The sequence below is a fragment of the Carcharhinus amblyrhynchos genome, chromosome 11 (assembly GCF_965287045.1).
Source record: "Carcharhinus amblyrhynchos chromosome 11, sCarAmb.v2.hapA, whole genome shotgun sequence".
NCBI classification, from domain to species: domain Eukaryota; kingdom Metazoa; phylum Chordata; class Chondrichthyes; order Carcharhiniformes; family Carcharhinidae; genus Carcharhinus; species Carcharhinus amblyrhynchos.
The window spans coordinates 8,185,534-8,210,225 of NC_137334.1; the positions used below are offsets into that span (position 1 = coordinate 8,185,534).

At 51.2% G+C, this 24,692-nt stretch overlaps 1 protein-coding gene across 18 annotated transcripts in view; it reads right to left on the reverse strand.

The window, feature by feature from the left end:
• Positions 1-24,692, reverse strand: part of LOC145349906 (uncharacterized) — a 119,018-nt gene that overhangs the window by 49,503 nt on the left and 44,823 nt on the right. For all 18 annotated transcript variants that reach the window (XM_080198544.1, XM_080198561.1, XM_080198559.1 and 15 more), the window contains exon 3: positions 1,571-1,657. In XM_080198544.1, the coding sequence (XP_080054670.1) occupies positions 1,571-1,657 (87 nt within the window). The remainder of the gene's footprint in view (positions 1-1,570; positions 1,658-24,692) is intronic.

The following is a 24,692-nucleotide window of genomic DNA, read 5'->3' on the forward strand; positions in this document are numbered from 1 at the left end:
CTTCAATCACACTGAATAGTCCAGAAATCACACAAGGGGAAGTAGTCAGACAGCAGCCATTGTAACTGAAACGCTGAGCAACCAAAAGTTTGAGGAAAGTCATTGCAATAAACAGGAATGACAAAGCAGAATAGAATGACAGTGATGAGAATGTGGGGAATGATTGCATAACAGAATGCAGGGGTTATGGTCGGGTGTCTGTGGGGGGGGTCATGGCGGGGTGTCTGTGAGGGTCATGGCGGGGTGTCTGTTGGGGGGGGGGTCACGGCAGGGGGCCTGTGGGGAGGTCACGGTCCGGGCGTCTGCGAGGGTCATGGTCCATGCGTCTACAAAGAATTACACCAGGCATCTACGGGAATTATGGTGGGCATTTACGGTGTGTTACTTGATTATTACTGGTCTTTTAAAAATTTATTCTTGGATTGAGCATCACTGGAAAGAGTAGCATTTATTATCCAATCTTAGTTGCCTGAATGAAGGCAATGGTTAGCCTTCTTAAATTGCTATAATCTAATTAGTGAAGTTCCTTCGACAGCGCTGTTAGGAACTTGGGCTAAAATGGTTATTTATGAACGTTGCCTGCGCTTGATTTGCATTTCTGAAGAATAGGTGATTGAAATTTGATCTGATCAAAAAGATTTGATCGGGTTGATGCAAAGCAACTCTTTTCTCTGATGTGGAAATCCAAAACAAAGGGCATAATCTTCAAATTAGAGTTAGGCCACAGTGGTATGAAACCAGGGAGAGGGTCTTCCACACAAAGCATATTTGGAATCTAGAACTTTCATCTTCAAGAGGCCTTGGATGCTGAGGAAACTACTGCTTTCTAGGCTGAGAATGTTAGATTTGTGTTCGATGAGGAAATCAAAAGATAAAGAACAAGGGCAGAAAAATGAAGTAATCTGAGCAACTGAACGGATAGCTGAGTTCACATGATCCTCGGTATAGAGTTCTAAGACTTTGGCCCAGTGATGATGAAGGTACGTCCATGTCAGGCTAGCTGATGATTTGAAGGAACTTGTAGGTTGAAGATATGACAGTCTCTTCATTTTAATAAACAGAATAAATCCTTAAAATCTTTACAATGCAGAGGAGGCCATGTGGCCCATAGAGTCTGCATTGACTTTGCAAAAGAGCATATTGCCTAGTCCTATCCACTGCCCTATCCCCATAGCTCTGCACATTTACCATGGCCAACACATCTTTGGGCACTACAGGGCATTTAGCATAGCCAATCCACCTAACCAGCATGTCTTTCGGACTGTGGGAAGAAACCGGAGCACCTGGAGGAAACCCACACAGAAACAGAGAGAATGTGCAGACTCTGCATAGACAAGCCAGGAATTGAACACTGTGCCTGGCGCTGTGAGGCAGCAGTGCTAACCACTGTGTCACCATGCTGCCAATATAAATGTTCTTAGCTGTAAGACTACATTCTGCCTCAACCAGAAATAAAAAAAACCCATGACAGAGCACAACCAAGACAACCATCTGCCTGCAATGGAGGAAACACAATAAAATCAATCCTGCAGTTGAACACTGCCAACATCTGCACAATTCCACAACTTACCTCCTTCTGCTGTCTCTCCAACTCCTTCATTCGGATTTCTCTTGCCTCCGCTCGTGCAGCCCGTTTTGCAGCCAATCTGGCCTCAGCCTGTCAAAGACAAAGAAAAGTGTGAGATATCAGTTCCAAACAGGCCTCACTGCACCAGACCGGCCTGGACTAGCTTGTGAGACATATCAATGTGCGTAGCAGTTCATGAAATCTCACCCAACCAGCAGAATCTTGTAGAGGCGAAAGGGGTCTTGGCTGCCGGCTGTAGAGTCTCTGAGTGTCTCACGTTTTCCCTCTTTTAGGGAAATCCAGCTGCATCATGTGCCATTCAGGCAGTTGACAAGCCAGTGACGGGCCATTCTTCTGGGATCAAGGACTCCAGGAGGAAGGGTCTTACTCATGGAGCATGGTCAGCCAATCAGAAGCTACAGCTCTGTAGAATGGCAGAATCACCAGAAGACAGGGTTGCTGCTGATATGGTGTTGTCAGACTTTTTACTGTGATATGACACCCACCAGACGCATGGAAGTGTCACAGATGCCAGACTAGAGGTTTGTGATGGAGAGACGGGGTCATGGGGGAATGGGTTTAGAAGAAAGGTCAGAGGGGTGCTCTCAACGGGCGTCCGTTTCCCAATATTTACTCACTTTATCAGCCACTGAATGTCTTTGAATGAGGGACCCCCTCACCAAGAGCCCGCAAGCAATCCATAGTGGCAGTGGAATGAGATTCTTAAGTGGGCATTAATTGGTGATGGGGTGAGAAGGTCATCCATAAGCCTTGCTGCCATCTCACCTAATTAAATGCTCCCCCACCACTGATCTCTCCTGCTGCCTGCAGCCACGCCCCCCCCCCAGCCATCAAACCTTACTACAACAGAAGGCACAAAATTCCACGGTACAACATAATATTCTGTCAATTAATCATCTCACTGGCACCCATTCCCAGTAACACATTGGTATCCAAGTGTGATTAACACGTGCACACCATACAACCATGTTTCCTATATTACGATGTGGAGATACCGGCATTGGACTGGGATAAGCACAGTAAGAAGTCTCACAACATCAGGTTAAAGTCCAACAGATTTATTTGGTAGCACAAGCTTTTGGAGTCTTGCTCCTTCTTCAGGTGAACGAGAGTTCTATTTACAAATAGGGCATATACAGACACAAACTCAATTTACAAGATAATGGTTGGAATGCGAGTCTTTACAGGTAATCAAGTCTTAAAGGTACGAACAATGTGAGTGGAGAGCGGGTTAAGCACTTGTTAAAGAGATGTGAACTGTCTCCAGCCAGGACAATTAGTGAGATTTTGCAAGCCCAGGCAAGTCATGGGGGTTACAGAAAGTGTATCATGAACCCAAGAGCCCGGTTGAGGCCGTCCTCAGTTTATGCGCAACGATTCTGCGTTGTGTGTCGTGAAGGCCGCCTTGGAGAACGCTTACCTGAAGATCAGAGGCTGAATGCCCATGACCGCTGAAGTGTTCCCCAACAAGAAGAGAACACTCCTGCCTGGTGATTGTTGAGCAGTATTCATTCATCCATTGTCATAGTGTCTGCATGGTCTCCCCAATATACCATGCCTTTCCTGCAGCGTATCAGGTAGCCAACGTTAGCCAAGTTGCAAGAGTATGTACTGTGTACCTGCTGGATGGTGTTCTCACGTGAGATGATAGCATCCGTGTCGATGATCCGGCACGACTTACAGAGGTTGCTGTGGCAGGATTGTGTGGTGTTGTGGTCACTGTTCTCCTGAAGACTGGGTAGTTTGCTGTGGACAGTGGTCTGTTTGAAGTTGTGTGGTTGTTTGAAGGCAAAAGTAGGGGCGTGGGGATAGCCTTGGCGAGATGTTCATCTGTATCGATAACATGTTGAACGTTCCAGGGAAGTACTGGATGGCAAAGGGTCTGCCATGTCCTGTGTTTTTTTTCTGAGGAGGTCGGTGCAGTTTTTCACTGTGGCATGTCGGAACGATGAGTCAAGCGCCATATCCTGTTCTTATGAGGGCATTTTTCAGCATCTGTTGGTGTCTATTACGATCCTCTTCATCTGAGCAGAACCTGAGTACATGGAGGGCTTGTCCATGGGGGATGGCTTCTTTTACATATTTAGGGTGAAAGCTGGAGAAGTGGAGCATCGTGAGGTTATCCGTGGGCTTGCGGTACAGTGAAGTGCTGAGATGATCATCCTTGTTGGAGATGCACGTGTCTAAGAATGCAACCAATTCCGTAGAGTAGTCCATGGTGAGTCTGATGGTGGGATGGAACTTGTTGATGTCATCATATAGTTGTTTCAATAATTGTTCACCCCGAGTCCAAAGAAAGAAAATGCCATTGATGTATCTACTTTATAGCATCAGTTGAAAGTTCTATGCAGTGAAAAGGTCTTGTTCAAATCTGTGCCTAAAGACGTTGGCACATTGAGGTGCGAATTTGGTCCCCATGGCTGTTCCGTGTGTCTGGATGAAGAACTGGTTGTTGAAGGTAAAAACATTGTGGTCCAGGATGAAGCGGAAGAGTTGTAGAATTGTATCTGAAGATTGGCCGTTGTCGGCGTTGCATACTGAGGCACTTGTAATAATGCCGTCGTCGTGTGGGATGCTGGTGTAGAGTGCTGAGACATCCATTGTGATGAGGAGTGCTTCTGGGGTTCAACTGCTCCATGTGTGCTGAGTTTCTGTAGGAGGTCTGTAGTGTCGCGACAGAAGCTGGAGGTTCTTTGTACACTGGATTTCAGGATGCCTTCCACGTAGCCAGAGAGGTTCTCACACAGGGTCCCATTGCCTGATACGACAGGATGGCCAGGTGTGTTGGCCTTGTGTATCTTCGGGAGGCAGTAGACATCTCCAACGTGGAGAGTATGTGGGATGAGAACCCAGAGGGCCCTCTGAAGATCCGGATCAAAGGTCTTGATCGGTCTGTTGAGTTGACGGGTATGTTCTTCGGTCGGATCTGCAGGTAACTGTTTGTAGTTTTCCTCATTATTCAGTTGTCGGTACACTTCTGTAAGATGTGCCGGATCATCGACATGGATGCCATCATCTCTCATGAGAACACCATCCACCAGGTACATAGTACATACTCTTGCGACTCAGCCAACATTGTCTACCTGATACGCTGCAGGAAAGGATGTCCTGAGGCATGGTACACCGGGGGGACCATGCAGACACTACGACAATGGATGAATGAACACTGCTGAACAAACATCAGGCAGGAGTGTTCTCTTCTTGTCAGGGAAAACTTCAGTGGTCACGGGCACTCAGCTTCTGATCTTCGGGTAAGCATTCTCCAAGGTGGTCTTCACGACACACAGCAGCACAGAGTCGCTGAGCAGAGACTGATAGCCAAGTTCTGCACACATGGGGACGGCCTCAACTGGGAACTTGGGTTCATGTCACACTATCTGTAATTCTCACAACTTGTCTGGGCTTGCAAAATCTCACTAACTGTCCCAGCTGGAGACAATACACATCTCTTTAACCTGTGCTTGGCCTCTTCTCCACTCACATTGTCTGTACCTCCAAGTCTTAATTACCTGTAAAAACTTGCATTCCAACCATTATCTTGTAAATTGAGTTTGTATCTGTATATGCCCCGTTTGTGAACACAACTCCTCACTCATCTGAAAAAGGAGTGAGAGTCCGAAAGCTAGTGGTGCCAAATAAACCTGTCAGACTTTAACTCGGTGTTGTGAGACTTCTTACTGTCCTATTTTATAGCATAAGATTTTAAATGTCCCGAGGCTATGGAACGCAGATGCAAGCTGAAATTCAAGTTTATTCCTTTTCTTTCCACCCCTGTAGGATACTCCAGATCTCCACCCTACTCCGACAGGGCCAAGGGACGAAAGCAAGATTCCTTTTTTTCATTTTTACACCATTCTTTAAGTTACCAAGCCAATGTGTGGAGCGGACAGGCAAACCCTTAATCCAAATCCTTGCTTGTTTGAAAATCAATTCAAATTCACACTGAATCCAACTCATGGTCCCCACAATAAGGATATACAAGATCTAAGCTGACAAGAAAAGGCATTATGGCTGATCTTGGACTTGATCTGATGCTTGATCTTAGCCAAAAGGCCAAGAAGCACACCCCTTCCAGGTGATCATTCTGGGCCCACAGCCCAGTAGAAAACAAACATTGTCAGTTTTGATATCACCTGCTGATTCTGTAATCACTGTCTCAACATTGCCCATGTTAAAATCCAACAGCTGACAGTTTACAACTTGGTAGTGATTTTCTAGTAGCACTGGGGGGAAAAGAGATGAGACTCAATCTGTGATCACAAATGTGACCATATTTCTTCCCTCTTGGTCAAAAGGTGAGAGATCAGTGCCCAAAATATAACCACTCTTCACAAGGAAACATAATGGAGTCAGAACCCCACTGGTGCAAGGCCTGGTGTAGTAACCATGGCAAAAACCCTGGCTACCATCACCAGCGCACCCTGACCCAATTACCATATTAACTCACATACAAGTCACACTTTTCAAAGCAAAAAGCAATTATCTTCCTTTTGGGTATGTCTTTGTGGTGGCAGGGCCTTTGGGTAAGAGGATCAGACCATTCGGAAGGTGCAAGATTTTGGTGGTCTTAGATGTCAGAAGAAAGGTGGGGTATGTGTGAACACATGGGTAACATGGTCAAGCCCAATCATTGTGTATGGTCTGTGACCCAGTACTAACACAACAGAATGACAGAATTACAAAATGATACAAATAATGGAGGCCATTTACCCATTGTTTCCATGCCAGTTCTTTGAAAGAGCTATTGAGTTGGTCCCATTGCCCAGCTCTTTTCTCATAATCTGCAATTTCTTTCTTCAATTCTCATTTGAAAGTTGTGTAATATCTTTCTATTACCCTTTCATTCAGTGCACAGATAACAATAACTCACTGCATAAAACGGTTTTTTTCTCACATTGCCTTCATTCTTTTTCCTATTTCCTTAAATCTATGTTGTCTGGTTACCAACCTTCCTGCCTTCGGAAACAGTGTCTCCATATTTACAAAACACTTATTATCAAAACACTTCATGTTGTGAAAACCTCAGCCTGGATATTCACTGAGTTAGATTGATTCAGGAGCTCTTTAAAAATGATGGGCGTGTCCTGATACCTGGATTTCCAACCCATTCCCAGGAACTGAGATTTTCAAGTTTGCGGGACACTTCCTTTCAGAACCCCGCATTCAGTACCAAACAACCGGGCCTGAGATAAGCATGCCCTTCTCTGCAATGTTCATGGTGTCAGATAAGGTTTTCAAAGAACTGTATTTTACCGCCCCTTGGAGTCATGAACTCTAGTATGCACGCTGGGTTCTTTTAAAAGGCAAGCTCAAAAGCTTCCTCTCATGCCCCCATGCCAATTATGCCTACTCTCCCATCCCTTCAAGTCCCCACTTATAAATTTTGCCATTCCACATACCCTTATACCCCCATGCCAAGCTCTACCATTCCACCCACCTTCTATGTTCCTACGTACCACTTCCATGTTTCTTCCATTCCCATTGGACAACTGTGCGTTTTCTAGAACTAATAAATACCACAATATAAAGTGGGATATGTTTTTAAAAAATGTTAAAAAATTGTATTCCATTGATCATTTTCCCTTAAGTTTGAAGTCTGAGGTGCAAACTAATAGAAGTGTCAATCACTCTGGTCCTTTGAATTTTTAGAAATGACAAACAATTAAAACCACTTAATTTGTGTCAACAAACATTATGAAATTGACCACAGAAATTAGAGATCCTGAGATGTCAATCAAACAATGTTTCCTCTGGGGAGCAGGTGTTCTGTTATTCTAATAGATGTTTGGGGCTTATCTAAACCCATTATGTCGTATGCATTTTAAATAGCCCATCTCAGCACCTAGCAGTTCCGGTAATTGTCTCTCTAGTTCTTCCCAGGTCTGGTGGTCCGTCTGCAGTTTACAACTACTCCCCAGCAATGAAGATCCTGCCCTGGCAAGCACTTTCTCCTGACCTGGGAATTCCCAACTCCTACCTGCCCTGAGAATGCAAATCCAGCTGTCAATTAAATCTCCCCTTAACCTTCTCTGGTCTAATGGGAACAATCACAGCTTCTCCAGTCTTCGGACACAATTGAAGTCCCTCATCCCTGGTACTTGTGGCACAGTGAGTTAGCACTGTTGCCTCACAACACAAGGGACCCAGGTTCAATTCCTGGCTTGGGTCACTGTCTGTGCGGAGTCTGCATGCTCTTCCCATGTCTGTGTGGCTTTCCTCCTGGTGCTTTGGTTTCCTCCTACAGCCTGAAAGGAGCGTTGGTTAGGTGCACTGGCTATGCTCAGTTCTCGCTCAGTGTACCGAACAGGCACCAGGTGGTGACTAGAGGATTTTCACTGGAACTTCATTGCAGTGTTAATGTAAGCCTACTTGTGACAATAATAAATAAACTTTAAACTTTACTATTCTCATAAATCTCTTGTATACCCTTTCTAAGGCCCTAATGTCATTTCTAAAGCATGGTGTTCAGGATTAGATGAAATACTGCAAAGAGGCCTGATGAATGAGTACAAAAGTTTTGCATGTTTTTTTCTGTTTTTATACTCCCGTTCTCTATTTCTATTAGAATTTTAGGCTTTTTAACAGCCTTCTCAATATATCCTCCCACCTTCAAAGATTTGTATACATTCACCCCTAGGTCTCTCTCTGTTCCTGCACGTCTGTAAAATGGAGCCATTTATTGTATATTGTCTTTTTTCATTCCTCTTTGAAATGTACCCCTTCACTCTACTCTGCTTTTAATTCCAACTGCCATGTGTCTACCCATTTCACCAACCTGTTTATACCTTCATGATATGTATCACTACATTTCCAACTTTCATGACATCTACCCCAGTACAGGTCACTAATATATATTAAAGTGTGTTGTTGACCAACCACTGGAGAGCACCACTGTATATGTGCCTCACCACTACTCTCTACTTAGAACATAAGAACATAAGAAATAGGAGCAGGAGTAGGCCATCTAGCCCTTCGAGCCTGCCCCGCCATTCAATAAGATCATGGCTGATCTGTCGTGACTCAGTTCCACCTTCCCGTCCTCTCCCCATAACCCTTAATCCCCTCTCTTATCAAAAACCCATCAACCCGCGTCTTAAAAATATTTAGCGAGGCAGCCTCCACCACTTCAACGGGCAGAGAATTCCAGAGATTCACCACCCTTTGAGTGAAGAAGTTCCTCCTCAACTCCGTTCTAAACCGCCCCCCCTTTATCTTGAGGCTGTGCCCCCTAGTCCTACTGTCTTTTTTGAGCGGGAAGAGTCTCTCCACCTCTATCCTATCCATCCCATTCATCATTTTATACGTCTCAATGAGATCTCCCCTCATTCTTCTAAACTCCAACGAGTACAAGCTTAGTTTATTCAGCCTCTCCTCATAGCTCAACCCCCTCAACTCCGGTATCAGCCTAGTAAACCTCCTCTGCACTCCCTCCAAGGCCAAAATATCTTTGCGCAGGTGCGGCGCCCAAAACTGCACACAGTACTCCAGCTGCGGCCTCACCAATGCCCTATACAGCTGCAGCAAGACCTCCCTACTTTTATATTCAATCCCCCTCGCTATGAAGGCCAGCATCCCATTCGCCTTCCTGACCACCTGCTGCACCTGCAAGCTGGGTTTTTGCGACTCATGCACAAGGACCCCGAGGTCCCTCTGCACCGTCGCCTGCTGCAGTTTTTCGCCACGTAAGTAATAGTCCTTCCTACCATTATTCCTACCAAAGTGGACCACCTCACACTTGCCAACATTAAATTCCATTTGCCATTTCCTGACCCATTCGCCCAGCCTATCTAGATCCTTCTGCAGACTCTCCACACCCTCCGCACAATTTGCCGTTCCCCCAATCTTGGTGTCATCAGCAAATTTCGACACCCTACACTCGGTTCCCTCCTCCAGATCATCTATATAAATGGTAAAAAGCTGAGGCCTCAGCACCGACCCCTGGGGCACTCCACTAGTCACCATCCGCCAATCCGAATAGCACCCGTTGACCCCCACTCTCTGCCTCCTATTTGACAACCAATCCTCTATCCACGCTAACACCCTACCCCCAACTCCATGTCCCTCAACCTTCTGCAGTAACCTCTTGTGAGGTACTTTGTCAAACGCCTTCTGAAAATCCAGAAAGACCACATCCACCGGCTCTCCTCTATCCACCGCCCTAGACACATCCTCATAGAACTCCAGTAAATTTGTCAGACACAACTTCCCTTTAATGAAACCATGCTGCGTCCGCTCTATCAAGCAATTGCCTTCAAGATGCCTCGCAATTTCCTCCTTAATGACAGATTCTAACATTTTACCTACCACAGACGTTAAACTAACCGGCCTATAATTCCCCGCCTTTTGCCTGGCACCCTTCTTAAACAACGGCGTAACATTAGCCGTTTTCCAATCTTCCGGCACTTCCCTGGAATCCAGCGACGTCTGGAAAATAACCACCAAGGCATCCACTATCACCTCCGCCATTTCTTTCAGAACCCTCGGATGCATTCCATCCGGTCCTGGGGACTTGTCCACAATCAGCCCCTCCAGTCTGTCGAGCACCGCCTCTCTAGTAACAGTAATGTCATTAAGACCCTCCAGTCCTACCACCTTTCCATCTCTAACACCCGGCAAATTATTCACGTCCTCCTCCGTGAAGACAGAAACAAAAAAGTTATTCAATACCTTAGCCATATCCCCATCCCCTACCACTAGGTCCCCTTTCTCATCCTCTAAAGAACCAACGTTCACCCTAGCCAGCCTCTTCCTTTTTATATATTTATAAAAACTCTTGCTATCCTTTTTTATATTAAGCGCTAGCCCAGCTTCATAGTTTCTCCTACCCTTCTTTATCAACTTCTTTGTCAATCTTTGTTGACATTTAAACCTCTCTCAATCCTCTTCTCGCCCACTACTCTTAGCTACTCTAAATTCCTCCGCTTTTAATTTAACACTTTCCTTCACCTCCTTCGTTATCCACGGCTTATTACCTCTCCTCCTACTGTCCTTTTTGACCATCGGAATAAATTTCCGCTGAGCACCAAGAAAGATCTCCTTAAAGATCCTCCACTGTTCCTCAGCAGACCCTCCCTCCAACGCGCTCCCCCAGTCAACATTCGCCAATTCTTCTCTCATCCTACCGTACTCCCCTCTATTCAAACAAAGTACGCGTGTCCGGGAACCCACTTTCTCCTCCTCCATCTGCACCAGAAACTCCACCATACAATGATCACTCTCCCCAAGAGAATCCTTCACCACAAGGTCCCTAATTCTACCCGCCTCATTACATAGCACCAGATCCAAGATAGCTCTCTCCCTCGTCGGCTCCAACACGCACTGTTCCAGGAAACAATCCCGGCAGCATTCCAAGAACTCCTCCTCGAGCCCACCGCGTCCAACATGGGTCGACCAATCAATATGCAGATTGAAATCCCCCATAACTACGGCCGTCCCATTCCTGCACGCCGCACTTATTTGCACGTTAACAGCCCGCCCCACCTCCAGATCATTATTCGGGGGCCTATAGACGACACCCACCAGCGTCTTCCTCCCTTTGCTGTTCCTAATCTCCACCCACAACGATTCCACTTTCTGCTCCTTGGCTCCAATATCATCCCTTGCTACCACCCTGATGCTATCCTTAATCAGCAGAGCTACGCCCCCCCCCCACTTTTCCCTCCTGCCTATCCTTCCTAAACACTTGATAGCCCTGTACATTCAGCTCCCAGTCCCTGTCACCTTGCAGCCACGTCTCTGTAATGGCCACCAGATCGTATCCATTTATGTCGATCTGCGCCACCAGCTCATCCACTTTATTCCGAATGCTTCGTGCATTCAGATAAAGCGCTTTCATCCCAGCCTTCACCTGGACCCTATTTGCTGTAACGCCACCAACCATACGCACGCCCCCTACTCCCTCTATTATTGGGACATCCTCGGCCTCTTCCCTTACCTGTACCCTATCCTTAACTTTAGACCTCGTAACGTCACCTACCCTCGCACCCTCCCCCCCGCCCCCAATTAGTTTAAAGCCCTGTCTACAGTCCTCTTTACTCGATTCGCCAGCACGCTGGTCCCAGCACGGTTCAGACCAACCCCATCCCGCCCGAACAGGTCCCACCTACCCCAATACTGGTGCCAATGCCCCATAAGTTCAAACCCATTCCTCCCACACCAATCCCTGAGCCACCCATTCACTTCCTTAATCCTGTCAACCTTATGCCCGTCTGCACTCGGTTCAGGCAGTAGCCCAGAGATGACCACCTTTTCGGTTCTACTTTTTAATTCCATTCCCAGCTTTTCATACTCCCTCCCCAGATCCTCAGTCCGCATTTTGCTTACGTCGCCGGCACCCACATGTACCACAACGACTGGATTCTCACCCTCCCACTCCAGGTTCCTCTGCAGCCCAGATGTGACATACCACCCTTTAATCCCATGGACTTCAGTTTTTCTAACAAGTTTAGAATTGGAACTTTATCAAATGCTTTTGCATTAAAGAATACTATCAAGTTAGTTAATCACAATTAACTTTAACAAAGCCAGACAAGCATTCATTTCTGAACCCATAATTTTCCAAATGCCAATTGATTTTGCCCCAGGTTTATTGTCAGTAAAAATTTCCTTATTATTGATGTTAGGCTGACTGGCCTCTCCCAGTATTTGTGCAGCCCAGGGCTGCATCCCCAAGTTAACGTCTTTACTCCAAGTGCTGCCTAAGTTTGAAGTAACTCATTATCTATTTTTATTCAAAACAATATTTCTACTCCCTACTTTCCTGTGAAACCAGCTTTTGGGTACTGCCCAGGGGCTGAGAAAGTCTCCTTGCTGAACTTTTATTGGCATGGGGACAAACATCTGAAATACTCGCATGTCCCAGAGATTATTTATATTCATTAGGCAGGGTTGAACATCCCAAGGGCATTAGGTTTCTCTTCTTTGAAGGACATTCGTGAACCAGATGGACTTTTAAGACAATCAGGTAGTTTCACGATCACTGTTATTGAACTAGCTTTTTAATTCTAAATTTCTTGGCAAAAGGACAGAAAACGGCGATGAACAGGTCATTTTCAGGCTGTCAGCCTGTTCCTAATGAAATGCTGCAAGGATGAGCGCGTGGACCCCAGCCACTTACAATTTATAATGGTGATTTAGATGAGGGGCTGAAGTGAGCTGATGATATACAAAGCTGGGTGAGCAACTGTCAGCACACAAAGAGCTGTAATAGGATATAGACAGGTTAATAAATGGATAAGAAGTTGGCAGATGAGGAACAGTAGTGCAGTGGTAATGTTACTGGCGTAGGAATCAAGAGGCATGAGCTAATGCTTTGGAGACATGAGTTCAGATCACCCCCACAGCAACCTGTACTACATGCAGACACTGAGGACTCAGCCCTAACATCCTTAAACCTGACCACGCCCACATGCATCTTCAAATCCTTCCAGCTGCACAGGCACCAAGCAGGCACAAAACCTGAGCAAAGTGACTGACATTCTGCTCTCCCTCTTGCAGAAGGAGGTCACAACAGGAAGGAGAGCCAGAAGACCAATGGAGGATTAGCATCTTACATCACTTTAGCATCCTTGAGAAGACAATCCAACAATCAGGACAAACGTTACAGAGATTGTGGCTCCCAGTGCTGCCAAAACTATCAAAGGACGAATAGTTAAGTTTTTTAATGTATTATTGATGTGCTGTTGTATAAAGTTGTTGAGTGAAGGGATTTTCCATTGGACTTTATCGATCAATATTAGCCAAGAGGACTTTGTGATGGAAAGTCTGAAATGGATGTCCTGTTGAGGAATGGTGGTTCCAGGGAGCAGGCAAGTTTCTTTACCCTGAAGCAAAGCCTCACAATTTGATCCATTTACGTATGGTGGTTGTAGCACCCTTATTGCCTTCGCCATCTCTTCCTCATGGATCCATGTAAGTTGTGGCATGGCCCTTAGAATGTTGAAGTTGTGGAGGACACAGCATATTACAAATGTGGACAACCTCTCGTAATGTACAGCAGCAAACCACCCTCCGCCTCAAATAATCTAGACAATAAAACACTGGCTTGCTGCTTTTTCCAGTAGTGAGAAAGTGTCCTTAGCCCTGGCCTTGGGCAGATATCTCAGCTGCCAGAACTCCCAGTTATGGCTATAGAAAACAGTATCTGTTCTCCTGACTCCCCTACAACCGCCACATTCCGTTTCATGACACACACACCCCACCTGTTTCCCCCCCACCCCCAATCATGTCTTGAATGACCTCCTATCCATGATACTGTGGTCAACTGGCCAAACTCCCTGGAGCTTTTATTCTTGCCCATATAGGTAGCAAGTAACTCCAGCACTGCCACATGGGTCCTCATACCAGTCTGACTCTCAGTCATATCCTCCTGTGGTTGACCACGCACCTACATCTATATAACTGCAGAAGGGGTGTGATTAATGTGCTGCCGAATTCCTTGTGACATGTGTGGACGATTCATTGACAATGGGTTCCACACACATGGTAAATTCCAAAGGGCCAACTATTGCACAGTGGTGTTTTCAGTTGCTGTGCAGTCATGCAGCTTCGCCACTCCCTGGATTCGCCACAATGTCTGCCCTCACTCCAGTTCACCTACTCTGGGCTGATGTTCCTTGAGTTATAAATGCTAACTGTGGGTGCAGAATCTCACTGGACCCCCACCAAATCCTACACGCAGTAGTGAAGACACACAATCTGCCCTGCCAAACCAATCTAACCTTATTTTATATGTTTAGTTATGTTTGTTTTAATTACTCTATTTATTAACTAATCAATTCATCTAGGTACCATATTGATTTAATAATACTGCAATGTCCGTTGTCCATCAGTAGTTTCTCTATATACTGTCCAATAGCGTGTATTGTACTGTGACACAATATACCAGCTCCTTATTTGATAGTTTCACAAGTTTACTATCTGATGAAGGGAATTGTTCTTCACTGGCGCTGCAGGTATGTTAACAAGAGTCCTGCACGAATAGCTCTCTCTTGTTACTCTGCTGATGGTGAAATTTCTCACATCCTGCTTTCATGAGGGAAGGTCATTCAACAGGGAACAAGTTGCTAACAAATCTTTCTTGCTCCATTGTGCTGCTTTCTGCTAGGTAGATGTCACTGAGTCGTACAGTTTGGACGCAGTTTACTATCCTAAAGGTGATGGCAAAGTCAGTGGAGGGTGTAAAAGGTGCTGAGGCCAATTACAGATTTCTCTTCTTAGCATTGTGACTGAGACTATATAACAGTGCAGGTCAAGGATGGAACTGACACTTTTTGAATATCTCATTCCTACAGTGGGCAATGCATTACCCAATCGACACCGCAGAGAGGGAAGAGACAGGTGACAATGGCTGGAGGCTAGAGGAAAGATGGCTGGGAGGGGAGGGGAGGGGAGGGAGGGAGGGAGAAAACAGGAGTGGGGGTGGGAGGGAGGAAAACAAACGGGTGGAAGGAGGGAGGAAACGGGGGAGGGAGGGAGGAAGAACGGGGGATGGAGGGAGGGAGGGAGGAAGGAAACGGGGGATGGAGGGAGGGAGGGAGGAAGGAAACGGGGGATGGAGGGAGGGAGGGAGGAAGGAAACGGGGGATGGAGGGAGGGAGGGAGGAAGGAAACGGGGGATGGAGGGAGGGAGGGAGGAAGGAAACGGGGGATGGAGGGAGGAGGGAGGAAGGAAACGGGGGATGGAGGGAGGGAGGGAGGAAACGGGGGGATGGAGGGAGGAAGGAACGGGGGATGGAGGGAGGGAGGGAGGAAGGAAACGGGGGATGGAGGGAGGGAGGGAGGAAGGAAACGGGGGATGGAGGGAGGGAGGGAGGAAGGAAACGGGGGATGGAGGGAGGGAGGGAGGAAACGGGGGATGGAGGGAGGGAGGAAGGAAACGGGGGATGGAGGGAGGGAGGAAGGAAACGGGGGATGGAGGGAGGGAGGAAGGAAACGGGGGATGGAGGGAGGGAGGGAGGAAGGAAACGGGGGATGGAGGGAGGGAAGGAAGGAAACGGGGGATGGAGGGAGGGAGGGAGGAAGGAAACGGGGGATGGAGGGAGGGAGGGAAGGAGAAACGGGGATGGAGGGAGGAGGAGGAAGGAAACGGGGGATGGAGGGAGGGAGGAAGGAAATGGGGGATGGAGGGAGGGAGGGAGGGAGAGGGAGGAAGGAAACGGGGGATGGAGGGAGGGAGGAAGGAAACGGGGGATGGAGGGAGGGAGGGAGGAAGGAAACGGGGGATGGAGGAGGAGGAAGGAAATGGGGGATGGAGGGAGGGAGGGGAGGAAGGAAGGAAACGGGGGATGGAGGGAGGGAGGGAGGAAGGAAACGGGGGATGGAGGGAGGGAGGAAAGGAAACGGGGGATGGAGGGAGGGAGGAAGGAAATGGGGGATGGAGGGAGGAGGGAAGGAAATGGGGATGGAGGGAGGGAGGAAGGAAACGGGGGATGGAGGGAGGAGGAAGGAAACGGGGGATGGAGGGAGGGAGGAAGGAAACGGGATGGAGGGAGGGAGGGAGGAAGGAAACGGGGGAATGGAGGGAGGGAGGAAGGAAACGGGAGATCGGGGCTAAATGGGCTGAGATTAGAGATGGTAACGGTCATAGGTCTAGATAGTGTTGTTGATGGAGCTTTGATGAGTTCCTGCAGTGCATCTGCAACTGGTACACACTGTCACTACCACGCATCAATAGTGAAGGAATTGAATATTTCCATTTGAGTTGGTGTGTGCAAGACCCCAGCACACACTCTCAGAGACATCCCATGCCACCCACTCCCCATACCCCTGGCACACACTCCCAGAGACCCCCCCCCACTCCCAAGCACACACTCCCAGAGACGCCCCCCAGCACACACTCCCAGAGACCCCCAGTACATAGCACACACTCCTAGAGACACCTGTGGCACACAGCACACACTCTGAGACCCCCCCCCCAAGCACACACACCCAGAGCACACTCCCCAGCACATACTTCCAGAGACCCCCCCTCAAACACACAAAACACATTCCCAGAGACTCCCCTAGCACACACTGCGAGAGAACCCCCCCCACCACATACACAGCATGCACTCCTAGAGACTCCCCTAGCACAAAGCACACACTCCGAGAGATTCCACCCCCCCCCCCACCCACAGTACACACTCCCTGACACCCCTCCAGCACACAGCACACAATCCCAGAGACTCAAAGATTTTAGACAAATGTGAGGTGATGCATTTTGGTAAATTGAACCAGGGCAGGATTTACTCAGTCAATGGAAGGGCATTGGGGAGAGTTACCAACAAAGAAAACAAGGGATGCATGTTCATAGCTCCTTGAAAATGGAGTCACAAGCGAACAGAGTGATGAAGAAGGCATTCGGCACGCTTGGTTTCATCTGTCAGAACATTGAATACAGGAGTTGGGACATCTTGTTGAAGTTGTACAAGACATTGGTAAGGCCACACTTGGGATACTGTGTACAATTCTGGTCACCCTATTATAGAAAGGATATTATTAAACTCGAAAGAGTGCAGAAAAGATTTACTAGGATGCTACCGGGACTTGATGGTTTGAGTTATAAGGAGAGGCTGGATAGACTGGGACTTCTTTCTCTGGAGCACAGGAGGCTAAGAGGTGATCTTATAGAGGAATATAAAATAATGAGGGGCACAGATTAGCTAACCAATATCTTTTCCCAAAGGTAGGGGAGTCTTAAACTAGAGGGCAAAGGTTGAAGGTGAGGGGAGAGATACAAAAGTGTCCAGAGGGGCAATTTTTTCACACAGAGGGTGTTGAGTGTCTGGAACAAGTTGCCAGAGGCAGTAGTAGAGGCGGGTACAATTTTGTCTTTTAAAAAGCATTTAGATATGGATAAAATGGGTATTGAGGGATATGGGCCAAATGTGCACAATTGGGATTAGCTTAGGGGTTTAAAAAGAGCGGCATGGACAAGCTGGGCCGAAGGGCCTGTTTCCATGCTGCAAACTTCTATGACTCAATGACACACCCAGCACACACCCCCAGAGACACCCCCAGCACACACTCCCAGAAACACCCCTAGCACACAACACACACTCCCAGAAACACCCCCAGCACACAGCACACACTCCCAGAGACGCCTCAGCACACATTCCCAGAGACCACCCCCAGCACCAACACACATTTCCAGAGACCTCCAGCACACAGTGCACACTCCCAGGGACCCCTCCAGCACACACTCTCAGAGACACCCTCCTGGCGCACAGCACACATTCCCAGCGACCCTCAGCACACGGTACGCACTCCCAAAGACCCCCAGCATACAGCACAGATTCTTAGAGATCCCCAGCACACACTCCCAGAGACCCCCCCCAGCTCACAGCAGAGACTCCCAGAGACCCTAACACACAGGACAGATTCCTAGAGACCCCCGACACACAGCACACACTCCCAGAGACTCCCCCAGCACACATTCCAGAGACCCCTGCCCCCAGTACATAACACACACTCCCAGAGAACACCCCCACCCCCCCCCCGCCAACCCCAGCACACACTCCCAGGGATCCCTGTAAAGACTGTATCTTGGTCTGCGGGATCTTATCTCAGGAAACTTGCTCCTAATCTGAATTGCTCCTCCCACTCCACTGAGGGTGCACGGCAGTGTCAGCATATGCTTTTTTTGTGATAATGGTCACAAATGTCAGAGTTTGGAAATATTGTGAACTGTGAGAATAGTGACACACTTCAAGAAGATCTAGATTGGTCGGTGGAAGGGGAGGTCAGTTAACAGGTTAAAATGAACACCAAGCAGTGTGAAGTGATACATTTTGATAGGAAGAAAAGGAGAGGCAAAGGCTCTTACTCTAAAGGGGCTGCAGGAGCAGAGGCATTTGGGAGTAATGATATGTGCACAAATCATTAAAGGGGCAGGATCGATCGGGAAAGTGGTTAATAAGCATACAGGCTCCTGGGGTTTAAAAATACAGGAATAGAGTATAAAAGCAAGGAAATTATTGTGAACCTTTACAAACAATGACCTTGCCCAGATTGGAGCACTATAGAAAGAAATAAAGATTTGGAAAGGGGACAGAAAAGGTTGATGAGAATGCTTCCAAGGAGGAGGAAGTTGAACATAAGAACATAAGAAATAGGAGCAGGAGTAGGCCATCTAGCCCTTTGAGCCTGCCCCACCATTCAATAAGATCATGGCTGATCTGTCGTGGCTCAGTTCCACATTCCCGCCCTCTCCCCATAACCCTTAATCCCCCTCGCTTATCAAAAACCCATCAACCCGCGTCTTAAAAATATTTAGCCGAGGCAGCCTCCACCACTTCAATGGGCAGAGAATTCCAGAGATTCACCACCCTTTGAGTGAAGAAGTTCCTCCTCAACTCCGTTCTAAACCACCCCCCCTAGTCCTACTGTCCTTTCTGAGCGGGAAGAGTCTCTCCACCTCTATCCTATCCATCCCATTCATCATCTTATATGTCTCAATGAGATCTCCCCTCATTCTTCTAAACTCTAACGAGTACAAGCCTAGTTTATTCAGCCTCTCCTCATAGCTCAACCCCCTCAACTCCGGTATCAGCCTAGTAAACCTCCTCTGCACTCCCTCCAAGGCCAAAATATCCTTGCGTAAGTGCGGCGACCAAAACTGCACACAGTACTCCAGCTGTGGCCTCACCAATGCCCTATACAGCTGCAGCAAGACCTCCCTACTTTTATATTCAATCCCCCTCGCTATGAAGGCCAGCATCCCATTAGCCTTCCTGACCACCTGCTGCACCTGCAAGCTGGGTTTTTGCGACTCATGCACAAGGACCCCAAGGTCCCTCTGCACTGTCGCCTGCTGCAGTTTTTTGCCATGTAAGTAATAATCCTTCCTACCATTATTCCCACCAAAGTGGACCACCTCGCACTTGCCAACGTTAAATTCCATTTGCCAGTTCCTGGCCCATTCGCCCAGCCTATCTAGATCCTTCTGCAGACTCTCCACACCCTCCGCGCAATTTGCCATTCCACCAATCTTGGTGTCATCAGCAAATTTTGACACCATACACTCGGTTCCCTCCTCCAGATCATCTATATAAATGGTAAATAGCTGAGGCCCCAGCACCGACCCCTGAGTTATGAGGATAGATTAAAGGAGCCTTCTCCTTTTGGAGGAGTTTAGACCAAGGATCTGAAAAGGATGAAGTGTCTGGACGGAAAAGATAGAGAGATACTGCTCCCATTGGTGGAAGGAGCTAAAACCAGAGGACGCCATTTTAATGTAATTGGTAATAGAAGCAATGGCGCCATGAGGAAAAACTCACAGTGAGTGGTTAGGAACTGGAATCCTATGTCCGAGAATGCAGTGAAGACTGATTCAATTGCAGATTTCAAAAAGGGATTTGGATAATTATCTGAAGAGACAAAATTTGCAGGGCTATGGGGAACAAGTAGAAGCTGGCAGTGTTACACTTGCAGGGAGCTGGAACAGGCATGATGAGCAGAATAGCCTCCTGTGTTGCAACCATTCTATGATTCTATAAGATATGAAATTAAGCCCCATCAGTTCGACATTAAAGCTCCTTTGGCCCTATTTGAAAGAAACATTCAGCAGTTTCTCTGATAATCTAGGTATAGTTACCCTTCATTTAACATCACAGAAACAGACTCTCTGCTCATTCATCCTGTCACCATTTTAAACGCTGCACTCATGTTAACCTGCAACATCTTACTGCCTGTGAGCCACACTGTTCTAGCAAAAGCACTTGAATTTTAAACTTTACTGGGATTCCCCTCCTCCCATCCCAGTCTCCAGCTGTCAGGGTGAGGCCTCTCACAGCCGCACAACCCATCAATCACACTCCTTGAGACAGGCTGACAAACAGCCACACGCCAAAATGTGAAAAGACACACAAGCACTGCATTCAAAACAAAGATCCAGATATTATAATCCAAATCAAAGCAGGTTAGAGAAATGGGATCTATTCACATTGATTGACCTTTCACCCAGCTACAAGAACCTTTGATACTAAATTAACACAGGTAATCTTTCACCCCACTGATAAGTTGCCTGTCTCCACATTTGGAACAGGTTTCAGCTTTCACACTCCTCACTCTGATATGCAGCAGGGGGATTAGCTTTACTTCAATTCCATAAAACTAAAGTGGTCATAGAGTCATAGAAGTATACAACACTAAACACATGTTCCAGGCCCTTGCTCTATGTCTTGGCCCCTGCCCATATCCCTGCTCCAGGCCTCTGCCCCAGGCCCCCGGCCCCTCCTACCCCTGCCCCTACCCCTACCCCTACCCCTACCCCAGATCCCTGCTCCATTCGCTTTCACAGTAAAAAGTCTGACAACAAACTGCCGGATCCAAGTGGAGAGGATCCACACCATTCGCTTTCCCCATGCCCCTGCTCTATATCCCTGCCCCTGCCCCTGCCCCTACCCCTACCCCTACCCCAGACCCCTGTCCCATGCTCCAAGCCCCAAGCCGCTGCACTTGCACCAACACCAGACCCACACCCCTGCTCCATCCGCCTTCCGCATTGCCCTGCCGATACCCAGGCCCCTGCCCCATCTGCCTTCCCCATTCCCCATGTCCCCATGCCCCATTCCCCTGCCCCAGCCCCCACACCCATCCCATCCCATCCCATCCCATCCCCCACACCCCTCCCCCATCCCATCCCCCACACCCCTCCCCCATCCCATCCCCCACACCCACCCCCCACATCCCATCCCCCACACCCACCCCCCACATCCCTTCCCCCACCCCATCCCCCACACCCCTCACCCCCACCCCCCACATCCCATCCCCCACCCCCCACATCCCATCCCCCACACCCTCCCCCTCCCATCCCCCCCCCACATCCCCATCCCCCACACCCCTCCCCCATCCCCCCTCCCCTCCCCCCACATCCCATCCCCCTCCCCCCACATCCCATCCCCCACACCCCACCCCCCACACCCATCCCCCACACCCCTCCCATCCCCCCCCCACCCCCTCCCCCCCCACCACACCCCTCCCCCATTCATCCCCACACCCCTCCACCATCCCCTCCCCCTCCCATCCCATCACCCCCACACCCCTCCCCCCCATCCCATCACCCCCCCACACCCCTCCCCTCCATCCCATCACCCCCCCACACCCCTCCCCTCCCCTCCCCCCCATTCCATCACCCCCCACACCCTCCCCTCCCCCCCATTCCATCACCCCCCACACCCCTCCCCCCATCCCCGCCATCCCCCCCATCCCCCCCACACCCCTTCCCCCCCACACCCCTCCCCCTTCCCCCCTTCTCCCCCACCCCTCCCCTCCCCCCTTCCCCTCCCCCTCCCATCCCCCTCCCATCTCCCCCCTCCCATCCCCCTTCTCCCCCACACCCCTCCCTTCCCCCTTGACACCCCCATCTCTCCCATCCCCCCCTCCCCCTCCCCCTCCCCCTCCCATCCCCCCCTCCCTCTCCCACCCCCTACACTCCCCTTCCCCCTCCCCCTCCCATCCCCCCCTCCCTCTCCCACCCCCCTACACCCCCCTTCCCCCTCCCCCTCCCCCTCCAATCCCCCCCTCCCTCTCCCACCCCCCCTACACCCCCCTTCCCCCTTCCCCTTCCCCTCCACACCCCTCCCTTCCCCATTCCCCCTTCCCCCCCGACACCCCCCTCCCCCCACACCCCCCTCCCCCATCCCCCCCACACCCCCTCCCATCCCCCCCACACCCCCCTCCCATCCCCCCTCCCCCCACACCCCCCTCCCATCCCCCCCACACCCCTCCCTTCCCCCTTCCCCCCTGACATTCCCCCCTCCCCCCTCTCCCATCCCCCCCCACACTCCCCCCTCTCCCCATCCCCCCCCACACTCCCCCCTCTCCCATCCCCCCCCCCACACTCCCCCCTCTCCCATCCCCCCCCACACTCCCCCCTCTCCCATCCCCCCCTCCTCCCTCTCCCATCCCTCCTCATCCCCCCCTCCTCCCTCTCCCATCCCTCCCCCCTCTCCTATCCCTCCCCATCCCCCCTCCCTCTCCCATCCCCCGCCACAGCCCGTATCCCCCCCACAGCCCCCCTCCTCCCTCTTCCCCCCCTCCTCCCTCTCCCATCCCCCCCTCCTCCCTCTCCCATCCCCCCCCCTCCTCCCTCTTCCATCCCCCCCCTCCTCCCTCTCCCATCCCCCCCCCTCCTCCCTCTCCCATCCCCCCCCTCCTCCCTCTCCCATCCCCCCCCTCCTCCCTCTCCCATCCCCCCCCCACACCCCCCCTCCTCCCTCTCCCATCCTCCCCCCACACCCCCCCTCCTCCCTCTCCCATCCCCCCTCCACCCCCCCATCCTCCCCCCACACCCCCCCTCCTCCCTCTCCCATCCCCCCTCCACCCCCCCATCCTCCCCCCCCTCCGTCTGCCACCCCCCCATCCTCCCCCCCCTCCGTCTGCCACCCCCCCTCCCTCTCCCATCCCCCCCACACCCCCCTCCCTCTCCCATCCCCCCTCCTCCCTCTCCCATCCCCGTCCCACACCCCCCTCCTCCCTCTCCCATGCCCCCCCTCCTCCCTCTCCCATCCCCCCCCCACACCCCCCCTCCTCCCTCTCCCATCCCCCCTCCACCCCCCCATCCTCCCTCTCCCATCCTCCCCCATCCTCCCCCCACACCCCCCCTCCTCCCTCTCCCACCCCCCCATCCTCCCCCACACCCCCCCTCCTCCTCTCCCATCCCCCCTCCACCCCCCCATCCTCCCCCCCCTCCGTCTGCCACCCCCCCATCCTCCCCCCCCTCCGTCTGCCACCCCCCCTCCCTCTCCCATCCCCCCCACACCCCCCTCCCTCTCCCATCCCCCCCTCCTCCCTCTCCCATCCCCGTCCCACACCCCCCTCCTCCCTCTCCCATGCCCCCCCTCCTCCCTCTCCCATGCCCCCTCCCACACCCCCCTCCTCCCTCTCCCATGCCCCCCCCTCCTCCCTCTCCCATTCCCCCCCCCACCCCCCCCCTCCCCCCTCTCCCCCACCCTCCCATCCCCCCCTCCCATCCCCCCTCCCCCCTCTCCCATCCCCCCCTCTCCCATCCTCCCATCCCCCCTCTCCCATCCTCCCATCCCCCCCCACACTCCCCCCCTCCCCCTCCCCCCTCCCATCCCCCCCACACTCCCCCCCTCCCCCCTCTCCCATCCCCCCCTCTCCCACCCCCCCCCACACTCCCCCCTCTCCCATCCCCCCCTCTCCCATCCCCCCCCCACACTCCCCCCTCTCCCATCCCCCCCCCACACTCCCCCCTCTCCCATCCCCCCCCCACACTACCCCCTCTCCCATCCCCCCCCCACACTCCCCCCTCTCCCATCCCGCCCCACGCTCCCCCCTCCCCCCTCTCCCATCCCCCCCCTCCCCCCTCTCCCATTCCCCCCCTCCCCCCTCTCCCATCCCCCCCCACACTCCCCCCTCCTCCCTCTCCCATCCCCCCCTCCTCCCTCTCCCATTCCCCCTCCCTCTCCCATCCCCCCCACACTCCCCCCTCCTCCCTCTCCCACCCCCCCCACACTCCCCCCTCCTCCCTCTCCCACCCCCCCCACACTCCCCCCTCCTCCCTCTCCCATCCCCCCCTCCTCCCTCTCCCATCCCCCCCACACTCCCCCCTCCTCCCTCTCCCACGCCCCCCCTCCCTCTCCCATGCCCCCCCCTCCTCCCTCTCCCATGCCCCCCCTCCTCCCTCTCCCATGCCCTCCCACACCCCCCCTCCTCCCTCTCCCATCCCCCCACACCCCCTCTCCTCCCTCCCCCCTTCCTCTTCCCTCCTCCCACAGCCCCCCTCCCCCTCACCACCCCCTGCCCCTCTCCCCCAACCCTGCCCCCCTGCCTCCCCTCCCCCACCCCCACCATCCCCTGCCCCACCCCCACCCCGACCCCCACCATCCCCTGCCCCACCCCCACATGCGTGCACACATTCCAAGTGCTAATGGTGAGCGGTGTCACCTTGTGTTTTATTTTGTTTGTTCGACCGCAAGCTGGGATCCCTGCCAGCCATGGTGAACTGGCCAGGGTGTAGTGAAGTAGGTAATGTTTAGGCGCCTTTTTTAGCTCCTTCCTCATTCTACGGAGGTGAGCAGTGCGTTCCTGAAGAGGACTGCTCAGTCGCCCAGGTAGACGCCGAGTTTCACTGCTGCTTTGGTCGGGGGAAAACGACGAT